The 15,060-nt window shown below is 38.9% G+C and overlaps 1 protein-coding gene across 1 annotated transcript; it reads right to left on the reverse strand.

Annotated features, from left to right (window-relative positions):
• Positions 1-5,014: 5,014 nt before the first annotated feature.
• slitrk5b (SLIT and NTRK-like family, member 5b) lies at positions 5,015-11,657 on the reverse strand. The gene is made up of 2 exons (XM_042425531.1): positions 11,415-11,657; positions 5,015-10,977 (listed from the first exon to the last, which is right to left on the reverse strand). Exon 2 carries the CDS (start codon positions 10,919-10,921, stop codon positions 8,318-8,320), a length of 2,604 nt encoding a protein of 867 aa, XP_042281465.1. The 5' UTR covers positions 10,922-10,977; positions 11,415-11,657; the 3' UTR covers positions 5,015-8,317.
• Positions 11,658-15,060: the final 3,403 nt, after the last annotated feature.

A 15,060-nucleotide genomic window follows, 5' to 3' on the forward strand; every position in this document is an offset into this window, starting at 1 on the left:
TTAAAATTCAGTACATGGACAGTCTGTAATAATGCACTCACACGTCATAGCATTTCATTCAACAGCTTCACTGCTGAAATCAGGTTTATCTTGATGTGTGAAATTAAGACACCTCAAAAAAAAAAAGATGTATGAAATAGTACAAAATAATAAATTATATATAAAAATATATCTTCAATTTAATGTAATTCTAGACTTCAAATTTAATTTGCTAATCTTGCCATACAGTTTTGTTTAAATGGTCAGTAGCCATTGCTTCTGCAGAAAATCACGCCCTTTGCAGCTGCCTCCTTTCTTGAGTCGACCATTATTGTTCAGGCAGTGCTGCTTTTTCATTGTGAGATTTGTGTCTCTCCTCCCTCTCAACTGAATGAGAAAACACAAACAGGGCCCTTTCAGGTCACATCTTTTTCAAATCAGGAGGAAACACTACTCTAGTGGATCAGGCTGGTGTGCTGCATTTATGAATAAATCCCCCATGAGCTAAAAAAAACCAAAACAAAAACCCTGATTTTGAACATATTTTGTTAACACATTCAAATATAAGGTATGTTGTCCATCTAGGCATGTTTGTTGTCACTATAAGTGACAGGCCAACAAGCATGTCAGTCTATGATAGCAGTTAGTGACACTTCAGGCCAAGATACAGAGAAGGACATGCCCTTGATGTGCTGAAGAGCCATGAGGGAAAGGGACTGATATAAAAGGGGTGGATATCGGGCATGAACAGAGGTTAACGCATGATGAGCAACTCTGCAGGGCAGCACAAGAGCTGCACAGGATGCTGGTGTCTGAAGGAGGGAAACATGATATTCAAATTGGATCATTTTGAATTGGGGAATGTTATTAATTTGTCTGAATGCTGGCAGGAAATCTCAGAGAAATACAGCATATTTTATTCTGCCTTTTGCCCAAGCTTTTATTTTTTCTTGATGTAAAATATCATCCTCATTTCTAGTGTGAGTACTATAAATGGGAGGATGAAGGAGGATTTTGTCACTTTTCTCAGGTTGGCAGTCGTAAGCCTGGATAAGCCCTCATAAATATTAGTGTGTTTCACAAATACTGTTGTTGCAAATAAACTGACAATATTTAGCACATCCCCAACCCAAATCCTCCTCTCTGGGTTTGTATATACTACTCCACTCCTGCAGCATGTCATTTCTCTTCAAATCAATCTAAAACAATGGACATCACTCTGACACACGCACTCCAGACAAGCACAGTGGACTTCAACACTGACTCTGGAAACAGCACTTTAACACAAGATGTAATGCATCAATTATTACTAAATAGTGAGTTCTGTGAATGTTTTTGAAACAAAAATATTGAAAGACGAAAAGAGAGGATGAAGGTATTGCCATGTTGCTTGGCTAAAGTCCTTGAGGCAAGCATGAACACACTCTGAGTCAATAATTTATGCACCCAGACACACTCATTCACACACAAGCACATACGCATATATGTATATACAAAGTGAGAGTAAGAAAGAAACAGAGCATTGCTAGGAACAGAAACAGGGAAACAGAAGACCGGAAAGGCTTCAGGGACAGAAACATAGTCTGAGAGTAACGACTGGAAGCCATACATATGTCGCCAGATGTGAGATTCTTTTCTACTCTCCACTGTGAAAGAAACAGAGACATATTAAGTGGGCTCGAGTCAGTAGTACTTCTACTGTGTTTGCTTGCCCGATGTAAGCAGATAGTAAGGTTTTTCCTTTGGTGAATGCTTACAGTCATATGCTGTCTTCATACTGCCTGACACATCTCTTCAAGCGTACATAATGTAGATCTGCCCTAATTTCCTTCTCCCTAGCAAAACTGGGGTCTTCAAGCAGCTCAGCAACACAACACCACCAATCTGACAACGAGATGAGTCAATCCACAGTGGTTAGTTATCTTATTAAAATGGACACAGATCTAGTGTCTGAAAGGTACAGGGGAAGCAGGGGAATGAATGTTATGCAAGTCTTATAAAAAAAAATAAATCTCAAGTCCTTTTGCATACAATGTTTACATTTCAGTGCAATGACATATGTGTCAAAAGGCTGAGTTACAAATTAGTTTACAATGTGTCAACGTAGTACCTCTTGATCTGGAATTGTTTTTCCATGTCAGGTAATTGGATGTTTCCATGGATACCAGGCTTCCAGAAAGCCATGTCTGCTAAGAATATACTTTCTCTGCAAGCGTCTGCTAGCATATGCATGCAGATGTGTTTTTCTTGCTCACACAGTTACAGTAAGGTCACATCACCTCATTCCAGCTTTATGCACATCAGAGTTGACACAACAAATTAAAGGCGTAGGTTTGGTTTTAACTTTGGTTGGGGTGTTTTTTTGTCAGATGGCCAAAATAATTGTGTGTATGTACTTGCTCTCTATCACTCTTTTCTATTTTATAGGCGCATGTGCGCACACACATACACACATAAAGAGCCTGACTCTGCATAATGTTTACTTTACTTAATATGCATTTGCTGACTTGCCTGAAACCAGACTTGGATCATGATTTTTTTCTCAGATTTTTGCATTTTATTTTATTGATACTTAACTATAAATCTGAGACCAAAATTAATATTAAAAAATAACATATCATACACTGTCACAATAAATGCTACAATAAAATAAATCTATAGAAGCCTGTAGGTAATGTGCTGCTCTGTAACCAGCTGCTGTAAAGTTTTCAAAACTCACCTGAGATTCTGTATTCTGCTCTTGATCCACTCATGGAAAAGGGGAGAGATGGCATTAAATACTAATTATTCCTCTTTAATTTCAAAGATTAATGTTTGGATTGATTACAGAGCATTCTTATTAATTAAGCTCAACTGTTACTGACACTTTGGTTCTTCTCTAAAAAAGGACCAGATGTCTTAATTTGCTTTTGGGAGGAATTTTCATCAACAGTAATAAAGTTGTTTAATTAGACAGCATGTCTGAGCAGCAATCACAAATTAGGTAACAACGCTTACCGCCTGAAATAAAATATAATATCAAATGATCTTAATTTTGTCCAGTGAATACTAACAGCTTCAGAGTCTCCACCTCAACGACTCCACTACTGCTGCTGCTGCCAGGCTGCATATGTACAGCTTGAAATTGAGTGTGTTATGTGAGTGCATAAAGAAGATTTGCACAAAGGTTTGCAGTCACAAAAAGTTTTTTTTTTTATGAATCAAATATACGAGTACAAATCAAACCTACGAGGACAAGTACTTTTGTCCCATGTTTGACGCTTCCTCCTGAATAGCCAATGAGGATGCTCTAAAACACTGACAGTGCGCCCCAACTGAACAGCCTCTGAACTTAATAACAGTCATGCCAAAATCCCTTATAAAATTACACAATTTAAGATAGGCCTTGTTTGTAGGTGTAGGACAAGCAACATGGATGCTATTTTAAAAATAAAGTAATGTTAGGAGCCAGTATCTAATTCTGCACCTGTTTTGTTCGTAAATTGGACTTATTTCAGTAAAAATGTAACAAGCTATCCATCACCAATCAATTGTTGTTTTTTTCAGTGGAGTTCAGAGTTAATGTTTCTCTGCTGCATTTTCGCCATCAGCCCTGGAGCAAAAGCCTCTAACGCTGTGCTTTTTGGTGAAATGCTGCCTGTCAATGGATGCTTCAGTTGGGTTTGAAATAACTTGGCTAGTAACTTGGTTAGTTTTCAAACTTTCATCAGAGACAACTTGGATTCACAGATAATCCGCTGTTACTGGTGAATGGGGCCATTTAAGTCAACAGTAGCACTCAAGGAGTTATTTCAAACTCAGTTTAACTGTCTGTTGACGGGTAAGTTAGAGTCAGTGTTAAAGCGGCGCTGGCTGCTGCCTCCAACTTCAGCTTCAGCACCAGCTGTTCGGCTGGCAGGTCCCCGGGCAGAGGGAGAGCATTTGCTGGTCAGCACTTCACCAAAAAGCACAGCGTAAGAGGCTTTTGCTTCAAGGCTGATGGTAACATTAACACTGAATTCTATTGAAAGAAATGACAACTTAACATAATGATGACTGGTGATGGATCGCTTATTAACCAGTCATTTAAGTTACATTTTTACTAAAATAAGTCCACGTTTACCATCAAAATAGGTGCCGTAGTAATATTACTTTAGTTTTAAAATGTCATCCATGTTGCTTGTCTTACGTCTACAAACAAGGCCTATTTTGAACTGCGCATTTTCATAAGGGAATTCGGCATGAGCATTGTTAAGTTCAGAGGCTGAGAGGCTGTTCAGTTGGAGCGTGATTTCAGCGTCAGCAGTGTTTCAGAGCATCCCCAATGGCTATTCGGGAGGAAGTTTCAAATGTGGGACAAAAGTACTTGTACTTGTAGGTTTGATTTGTATTTGTAGATTTGATTCGTAGCTGTAAACATTTGAATTCATTTGATCATAACATTTTTACATATTCACACATTAAAATGTATTCATATGAAATGTTTTCACACATTCAGATATGCTGATAAACAGCTAAAATACATTTGACCCTATTTTGAGCCCATAGAGAAATCAAACATTTTTAATTCAAACGTGTACAAGAAGCTAAAATTTGGTATAAGCACATTTTGTAATCCGGCCGTAGGCCTGTTCTGTTACTGCTATTTGTGCAGCTGCTTGAACACTTGGGGCATCAGATAATCATTTCATTTATACATGAGAGAATTGATCATTTAAGTTCTTAGTCAAAATGTCTTTGGGTGATACTGAGTAAAACGAAGGCGTCATAAATTACTAACTATGCTATCCCAATGTTGATTATGTAACACATTCATACTCGTTATTTCCCATTTGCCTAATTGAAACTGTGACAATTGCTTGATCTGAACATTCAAATGGGATATTGTAACTTAAGTAATGCTCTGAAAAATGCCAATGGGCTTTTGTGCAACATTTAAAAATCTGTCCTCCCTGTGCACTATGACATTTACTGCCTACACCATGGTTTAGAGGATGAGGGGGACACAGAAAACAAGCGTATACCAAATGAATGCATATCTTTTATTCATCAGCTAACAACTAAAGAAACAGCACATTGTAGATATATTTACCTCACAAATTCCTAGTTGCACTGTGTTTTTGCAATAAGAGACCAGGTTTTTGCTTTTCAGAGCCTCTGCAAGTTTGCATGGATATGCTGATGAAGTGTTCTATTTACAATCCGAGGTTGACATAGAAAATCACTGTTTCATATGAAAACCAAACAAAAGCAAGAATCTGAATAAGATTAAGACACTGACTTGATCTCTTCTTCTTTGCAAATTAAACATTTGCACATATACACAGAAAAGTCACATTTCAATTGAACATATTTTTGGATTATCAGTCTTACGTGAGAAAAACAAAATCTGCTTTTGGTTATTACTTACAAAAAGCTGGAAAAAAACATATATATCTGTTATATACAGTAAATACTGCGTTTCCATTACACAGTTGCCTTTGCAAGATTGTTACAAATGTAAAGAAACATCATAACAAATACAATGTTAAAAGTGATCTTAGTAGGATTTTCTCTAAATGCAATGGCAAGCTACCTTATTTGCCCTTTTGTGATGTGCTATTCACTCATCTACTTGCATGTAGTTTGGTTGTACAAAATTTACCACACATTTAAAAAGAATTATCAATTTGAGAACTGAAACAGTTAACTAAATGTCAGCCACTGTTCACAATAAAAAAATAAAAAATAAAAAATAATTGTGTGTGTACCTGTATGTTTTACAGGTTTACAGTGTTTTCACCACAAAGTTCACAGCAATATACTGATTTAAAAAATTCCACATGTAACACATTTTAATGTACAAACCTGTGCAGGTTTACATCATGCTTCGCTGTGTAGATTTAATTTCATTTGATCAGATGAATTTCCAAAGAGCAGAGACAAGTCAAGTGACAATATAATCACAAAATGACTCTGAACATGTGAAAGGCAACAAACCAAGACTGTATTCTTGATAAACAGCATGACTAATGCTGTAGTGTAATATGTGGTGACATGCAGACAGGGTCCAGATACACCATGTCCTCTAATTAGCTGAGTTAAGATGACAGGTTCAGTGCATAATACTGCATATGATGTGAATTTACTGTCTATTAAACTCTCAGGGAAAGTCACATTTCTTGGCTTACACTATTGACCCAGAAATTGGTTAGACTGCATTATGATGTGCTTAGTTTGCTTCAGAGCATAGAACATTTTTATGCATAAAGACGACTCTTTCCATTCAGCTGCTGCATTCATTTGTTGTGCTTTTCAATCTAATAGCTAAAGCTCTTGCAGGCCTTTACACGTTTGTTACACTACCCATCAATCCCTTCTTAAAAAGAGAGAAAATGAAACGGCTAACTGAAGTCAAATTGCCAGATTTTACAGGACACTGCACCATACAGATGAGACAAACAATGCCAAGTAATGAGACAGAGTTGTCATTGTAATGCAATACACACTAATACACTCAGTATTCCCCTGAAAACACATGGAATTAAAAATACATTAAGTTTTAGAAAAAAACAAATTATCCAAAATGTGGTACAAAAGTACCTCTGAATATTCATGTGCATTAAATTTCAAATGAGCATTTATGGGATGTGATAATATTATTAAATATTATGTTTATGAGTGTTGGTTGGAGATTGATGGGATGAGTATTGGGCATTTTGTACAGATTGTCTAAGTATACTCTATATCTATGCATAGTGCAAGATTTTCTAATATGTGTTTCTTTTGTGTATGCAGTTATCAAACCTACTACTATGGCTATATGCACATGTGTTACCATACTGTGCATTTCAGAAAGTGACATCATTGTTGACCTCTGGAGGTCAATAGTGCATTTTTTTGTAAAAGGAAAATAAGAAAGAAATAAAGAAATACTAAAAATGCTTAATTTCCATATTTGCTTGTTGATATAAAAATATGCAGTCATTTAAAATGTTTTATATGGGTCTGAAGCCAACAAAATTTCAGCTAAATTTCAGACAGAAGTATATGAATGATATTGACTCTTAATGTATTGCAAATCTACTCAAATGTATTGTAACCGGAAGACAAATTTTGTAGGTGTAGTCAGGCTTATAATAAAGAAAAAGGGTTATAAGGGTGCAATGTCACACAGGATTGTGCTTTGATGAACCCTTGTGAGTGTCAAAGTTTGCATATATTATGAGCTGATTTCCTGTGAAGTACTTTGGTAGTGGCACAGATAAATAAAGCTACTTATTACAATTTGTCCATTATCAACAAGTGTGTTTTCAAGTTGTTTTTTTTATGTAATATGCCCGAAAAGGTATTCCTACACATATGTTTGTGACATATGATGTAGATCTACAATTAAAGCAAATTTTCTTTCAGTTACAATACATTGCGCTTATAATCCACAATTATAGTTACAATACATTTAATATTGAACTCAATACAAGTGCAACATGTGTCCATAATCCAAAAGTTGATCGGTTTGATGAGGGAAGCTTTGAGGGAACACCACTGATTTTCACAGATTACCCCATATGCACTCGGTCAGTTCAGTATATTTTTAGGAAACATGAGTTATTCTCTCCCAATCTGCAAACGATAGAGCACAGATTTACTGACCTCATAATCAGTGATTTGTGATACTGCTGTATATCAGAATTTGTTTTAATCATTTCTGCATTTCATCCCAGAGCTGTGCATCACGGAGGACAAAGTACCTCGCTTAATGTGTCTGACCCCATTTTTCATCGGAGCACAATTTCCTAACAGATGTGTGGGCTAGGTGACTGTTGTCTACACCTACGCACAGGTCAAATTCATGGTTACAGATGCATTTACTTGTAGAATATATTTGATCAAGCCTCATGTTCATTTTGAATAAATTTGAAAAGACAGAACTGGTCACCATGAATAAGTCTGTAACAAAAAACTGGTTTATTCTGGGATGAGAACATCATCTGCATGGTTCATTAACACTTGTGAAATGCAGCTAATTTAACAGTTAAAGCTCATGTTATTGTCAATTCAGGGTGTATTTCACGATAGGATGAGTCATAAGAGCCCCGAATCTCTGGCTGCTTGTTCATATTTACAAATTGAATCTAAACTGTTAAACACCACAGGGATAAAGTGTTAAGTGATACTTAAAAATGAGCAGTGTTCCCTTTTATTACTCAATCCTGTAAAGCATGATTCCCATAAATGCCTTTTGTAGTTTACAATGCACTGTACTAATAAAGGTGTTAAAATAGTTATGTCTGTTTTGTTTTAAACATGGTCTAATTCCTGATTAAAATGGATACATTGCACCAATGTGTCCACTCTCATGTCCAGGGGCCGAGTCCCTTTAAAACTGTGTAAATGTTGTTCGTTTCTCAAGAACCTCAAGGTAATCTGGATCGATATGAAGCTTTGCTTTCAGTTCCCAGTATTCACTCCTGTTAGGCTCCACATAAACAGTACTTGGTGCCGCACAATAGAGTATTGTCTGTTGTATTCTCTCTGGGTGTGTGTATTGATGCCTTGCATCAAAGTCTGAGGTATACTGACTGGATGAATGTGCTGTATGTCTGCATGGTAACGTATTGCTGTAGCGTGTGGTCTTGTCAGGCTCAAGCACATCTCTGTAGTAATATGGATCATCTTGGCGTGGGGTGGAGGGCTTGTTAAGAGGCTCTGGAGTAGTGGCACTGTATTCCGAGCTTAGTACATTACTGGCTGCCTCTTCATCCGAGTTACCCAGAAAAGCGCCACTCAACTCATCAAAGTCTCTAAATCCATCCACTGATTTTCTGTCAGTTGGCGTTTGGGCAGTAGTTCTGCATGTTGGTTCTGTGGAAGGTGGAATATACTCGTATACATGTCCAGCAGATGTTCTGACTTTTGGAATGGATCCTTTTTTGTAAAGGCCATATTCCATGTTGAGAGAGCTAATACAAGCATTCATGGAGTTGTTCTGCTCATTTTGACTCTTCTGATGTCTCTTTTTCATTGCCACAAACAATCCCGCGGCGACAAACACAGACACAATGAACATGAGAAGGAGCGCCAGAATCATCACAGATAAAGGAATGGCACTGTAGTGTGTGTCAGAGTCCAAGGATGTTTCTATGGTGATAGTGCTGCCTGGAAATGATTCTTCAGAGGGTGGGATAATGGAGGCAAGTATATCAGAGTTATTAGGGCAGAAATTAGCTGTCTTAATGTATCTCATGTCCTCCCCAGCTAGCCTCTTGGGCGAACCACAGATGACATTGTTTACAACTGTGCCTGTGCTAAGCTGCTCTAGCCATGTCTTCAACTCCAGTATGCTGCAAGAGCAATCCCAGGGATTCTCGAACAAATCGACTTGCACCAGTGCTGTAAGCTGATCTAGCACTCCACTGACTGGCACATATCGCAGATGGTTGTTGCGGAGATTTAATCTGGCTAATGTTAGGCCGTTAAAGGTGCCCACTGGTAAAGTCTTCAAGAGGTTATTGTTTAAAAAAAGAAGCTGGAGTTTGGGTACATGCTGAAAGGTGTCAGAGGCAACCTCTTTAATGACATTGTATTCTAAATATAAGAATTGTAGGCTTTCCAGTCCATAAAACATATCAGATGTAAGACGGTCAATCAAATTCCCATTAAGGTATAGTCTTCTTAGATGTGTCAAATCGCCAAAAGCTCTGTCATGTATGCGAGATATTCGATTGTTACCAAGATGAAGCAAATCTAATCCAGTTGCCTCAATAAAATCAGATCTACGCACCACAGTGATATAATTCCCTGTGAGATACATCTTTTTGGGATTGTAAGGTTTGGGATTTAAGTCAGAGATCTGCTCGATCTTGCGCTCCTGGCAATTCACATTCAGGCCAAGGTCTGAAATTTGAAGATTGCAGGTGCAGGCAGTTGGGCAATCTAAAGGCACGGGAGATTTGGTTTGATAGGAAATAATTTGGCCATAATTTTGTGGTTTATTAGATGGGATGCGAGCAGTGGGTCTTGATTTTAATTTTCCTGACTGGCGAGGTCCCCTAGTGGGTCTTGATGAGGACCGTGCTATCCCAGATGAGGTGAAGGAGGCTGTGACAAGAGCTGGTGTGGTCCTATAGTATGCATCAGTGCTCAGATGTGACAGGGGTGGCATCTCATATTCAGCAATGGCTCTCCTCGGGCACAATTCCTGTTTTGAAACCTCATCAAGATCTCTCCCATGAAGCCGGAAAGGGAATTCACAAACAACATCGCCGACTAAAGCTGTGTACGATATGCTCTCGAGCCAGGTTTTGAGCGCAATCAACTCGCAGGAGCAGTTCCACGGGTTCTCCTCCAGCTGTAACTCCACCACGCTGTTCATGTGCTCCAGCAGACCTGAATAGGGAAGCACTTTCAGCTGATTCCCCCTTAAGTCCAAATGAGTCAATGGCACATACTGGAAAATGTTCACAGGCAGAGTAGATATTAAGTTGTCATTTAGAATCAGGACCTCCAGATGTCGAAGTCTGCTGAAGGCATTCGGTGCCACATGAGTGATATAATTATAATCAATCTGTAGATATTCCAGACTGTCAAGGCCAAGGAAAAACTCTTCCTTCAAGGCATCAATTTTGTTATTGTTGAGATGTAATCGTTTTAATCCCTGAAGTCCATTAAAAGCTCCTGCTTCAACCTCAGATATGTCATTATTTCCTAGATGTAATATTGTAAGTCCTTTATACTCAACAAAATCATTGGCAGAAAGCTTTTTCAAAAGATTCCCCGTAAGCAGCAGATGATACTGGGAGAAGTACACCGGGCTTATGTCTGAGAGACTTACAATTCCTCTGTTTTCACAGCTCACTGTAAGTATCCCCTCTCTCTCCTCACAGGCACACAGTCTTTGACATATTTCTCCATAACCGCCAAACATCTCAACAGTGCACACTGAGGTTGCACTTAGCAAAACATATGAAATCCAAAGATGCATTTTCCTGCAAATGATGGCCGATGCTCACAGTCCTGCTAAGGTATCCTCAATGTCATCTAGAAATAAAAGACACACATGATGATGATGATGATGATGATGATGTAGAAAACAGGCAGGCTGCAAGGAAAGCAACTTCCACACAACAAGCTGTAGCCTGCATGAGTCAAAGCTTAATTTGCTATCACCCAGAGGTAACTTCTGGCTGTGTGGCTGCTGGTTTAAAATGGCTCAAACATAGCGGGATAGAAAGCAACTCCTTCAAGCTATGTAAATAATAAAAAGCAAGGTCAAAGCAAGACATAAGCACAATGGACTGAATCCACTGCGAGGGGGAAGCCATATCGCGTTTGCTTGTAAAGACGTTGAAAAGGCAATTTGATAGTTTAATAACATGATAATTAAGGTTAGCTGGAATTCTGTATCACAGTGCACGCCTTGTCAGACACAAGACAGCCTGCGTGATCTCTGTCTAACTCCTGCTAGAAATACATACCTCACGCACATTGATGGAGATGGCTCGTTTAGGTATTTCAGCGCATCTTTTTTTTTAAAATTTTTAATCCGTTAAAAAAGAAAAAGCGAAATAGGAAATATCGGATCTATTCAATGCAAGCACGTTCGTCGTCACTAAAGCGCCGGAGAGGATGAAAGAAACGCTGATCAACCATAACTGCCAAATGCTTCTCTTTTGCCACGCTGTGCAGGAGGAGACACTGCTGTGCCTGGTAACAAAGTTGCTTATTCTCTCTCTCTCTCTCTCTCTCTCTCTCTCTCTCTCTCTCTCTCTCTCTCTCTCTCTCTCTCTCTCTCTCTCTCCCTCTCGCCCCCAGTGGACGCTCGCTCGCACTCACGCACTCTCACTCGGTGGTCGGGAGGATGTCAAGTCATTTCATGCACAAAGAATCAGCTCACTGGAGCATCATGCCGAGATACATCATCCCCCCCCCCCCCAAAAGATGTTGACCTACCTACAAAAAAGATGTCCCAAAAAATATCAATAATTTACCAGGACTTTGTGCGCTCTTGCGCTCAAACGGTTTGTTAAACCGCTTATCATGTTATTCATCCTGAAAACATAACCTACACCAGAATACACCAGCTTTTCATAATCTGTCAATTCTGTAATGTTAGATAGCTGGGATGCAAGTGATAAAACCTAAAACACTGATGACAGTGAGTCTTTACTTTCACTTGACAAGAGCTGACTACATTTTTCATCACAATGGCAGCTCAGTTTATTTATCTCCATATTCATGTCCTGCCAGTCAGAGGTCAGAGGTTGTTGGGGTGTAATGTAATAGTTCGGTCAGCATATTTTGTCAAAATATAGGGAACCCTTGAATGAACTGTCACACTGAGCTCATTTCAACTCATCAAAAGCAGCACTAAAGTGCTTGTATGGCCTGTGCAGAACAGCCTTGATAATCATGTGATCCGCTGCATAATGCATGAACACACTGTGACTTGCTAGTGTGTGTATTGATCATCCTTGCCTGTGCCAGCAGAGAGCCTGAAAATTAAAAATAATATTTCGCAATGGTACAATATTTGCCTGTTGGTTTATTAAAATTAAACAGTAAACTATGAGTCACACAAAGTATGACTCATTGCCCTCATTGAGTGTGTTTTCACCTGATCTTAATGAAAACCAAACAGTTCTGGCATGAATTCTCGCAGAAGTATAATTAGTGTGAATTATTCGGTTCACTCATTTTTATTTACTGGATGTAACATTTGAACTCATGGCACATGTTGCATACAAAATGTCGTGCTATAGTTGAGAGACAGCAAAAGGTAAAGAAAAAGACCTGTCATGCCCTTCTCAACCTGATGGCACTCATGTGGAAACATGTCAAGTATTGTTGTATATCGCTATGTCCTCGTGGAGCTATATCCATCATCCTCTCCACTTGGCTCTTGCTCACATGGGAGGAGAGCAGGCACATCAGGGACACTGCCTGTGGCTCATATTAAAGAGTATGAAGGCTGTATTCAGCCTGCATGCAATTCATTTGTGCATCTGTTAACTCTGCCTTCAGAGATTTATGCCGCACATTGGGCTAGACCCTAAGCGTTAACCATCATTACACCACTAACTCTGCATAAATTAGCATTTATGTTTGTTGCAAGATTATAAGTAAGTGGTAGAGCTGGATTATATCTTACTGTACTAAAATAGCTATCTTCACAAACATCTGAAGGAGGAAATGTGTTTTTTATATTAATGAAATGTTCTTTTATATCAAGTTGTGTGTATTTTGTTAATGTTCACACATATGTTTACATCTCGCTACAGTAAGATGTTCATCTATGGTCACAATGTGTTGAAGGAACATGAGCCACACACTCACACGGACGATGCATGATATGAGCCTCATTTAATATCTCTCCAAGTCTTCCATTACACTGAACATACTATAATCTTCACCAACTGGGAGATGAAGACGGCACTCTTCACACGCACACACACACTCACACATATGCACACAAAAGGAATCAGTATAACAAATGACTGGAAGAATCTGATGATGACTAACAATTATGTGCTCCAAGGTCAGAAATACACAAATGGAGTTGGAGCTGTGCCACAGTGGATGATGGGTAGTGCTTCTGATATATGTTCCTTACAGATGGTGCGTCGCACTTTGTCATCTGTGTCCAGCTGGAGTATACAAGAAACACTCTGTATCCCAGTGAACTGTTATGCCATTGTCTGGCAGGGACATTACTATCATGGCTCTCAAAAGTCTTTGTTGCATCAGAAGTGATGTTACGCAGAAAACAAACAGACAACACAGAGTTTTTAAGAATATTACTGTATGTCAGTGCATTATGCAAGGATTTTTTGGGTGCTGTAATAGTATTATCTGACTTTAAAGCTTTTGGCCCCATGAATACTTGCACAGGCGGTCCTGTATTTGTAACTTGCTGGACAATTAAAACTGTATTTGCAGGCCTGCGTAGAAGCATCTGGCACTGAGACAACCCATGACCACAACGACAGATGCAGATGAGACTTTAACTTCAAAGGAGATGACTGTGATGTGTGGGCTGCATGGGGGTGGGGGGACATTGCAGGCAGCCTGACACACTGCATCATGGACTACATACGGTGATCTTCGAAAACACAGTGTCCATCAGGGGAGTGCAGTGTTTTTTTCCCCCAACAAGTCCTGGGTTCTCTTGAAGTAAAGGCTATACTGCATGAAAAAAAGAGATCTTTTATGTCAGGGACAGAGAGGAACTGTGGTGGGTATACGCAGGAAGCAGAAGAGAAAGATCATTGAGGGCAACAGCTACAGGAAGAAGACTGAGGATAGATTGCAGCAGAACAATGTGCAGTTAGGGGCATGAAAAACACCTCTGGATACAAGAAATCCAACTGCAGACAGTCTGAGAACACGCCTCTTGGGGTTTGCTGGTCTCTATGAGGAGGTGGGGGGAGAAAAAGAAGATGGCAACATTTTCAGCCATCACTCCACATGGATCCTTTAGTGCCCAGGGCAGCTCCTTCTATGGCAGGCAGCTGCATGAATAAACCCACACCGCCACGTTTTTCATCTCTGCTGCCACGAGTCTCCACTGTTCCCTGCAGACCATAATAACACCCAAACAATAACACATAATTTCACATAATAGCTGTTTTTGAACTAATTATGAGTATCAACTATCATTATCATTCAGCTCCATCTCGCCAACGTATATGCTGCTGTTCACTTTATAGATACTTATTCAAATGTATATTTTCATTCAAATAATATTCACACATCCTCCACGCTTCCCTGTCCTCTGACAGATCCCCCAACACCGCCTACATCACACCCTGAACTTGGAATGATGTGAGAAGAACTGATATTTGATTTTTATATCAGTATATTTCATTTAACTTTCAGAATACTTCTTTTTGCCTTTTTAAAATTATTTTTTTCACCATTTTTTTTACACATCTGAGGTTGAAAGTACAGCTCCTACAATTTTCTTTTTCCTTAGCTTCTTAGAGAGCTGAACTTTTGCTGTTGTGAACACAATTAAGTTTGACTATAATGAACAAGTGCTACTTAATTCATGTTTGTTTTTTTTCTAATATTACTGTTTCATACAATTTTTACAATTATTCTATATTGATATATTGTAAACAG

This window comes from Thunnus maccoyii, chromosome 11 (genome assembly GCF_910596095.1).
Source record: "Thunnus maccoyii chromosome 11, fThuMac1.1, whole genome shotgun sequence".
NCBI lineage: Eukaryota > Metazoa > Chordata > Actinopteri > Scombriformes > Scombridae > Thunnus > Thunnus maccoyii.

Excerpts from the sequence above, each read along its gene's own strand:
- slitrk5b (XM_042425531.1), bottom strand. The coding sequence starts at position 10,921 with ATGCATCTTTGGATTTCATATGTTTTGCTAAGTGCAACCTCAGTGTGC.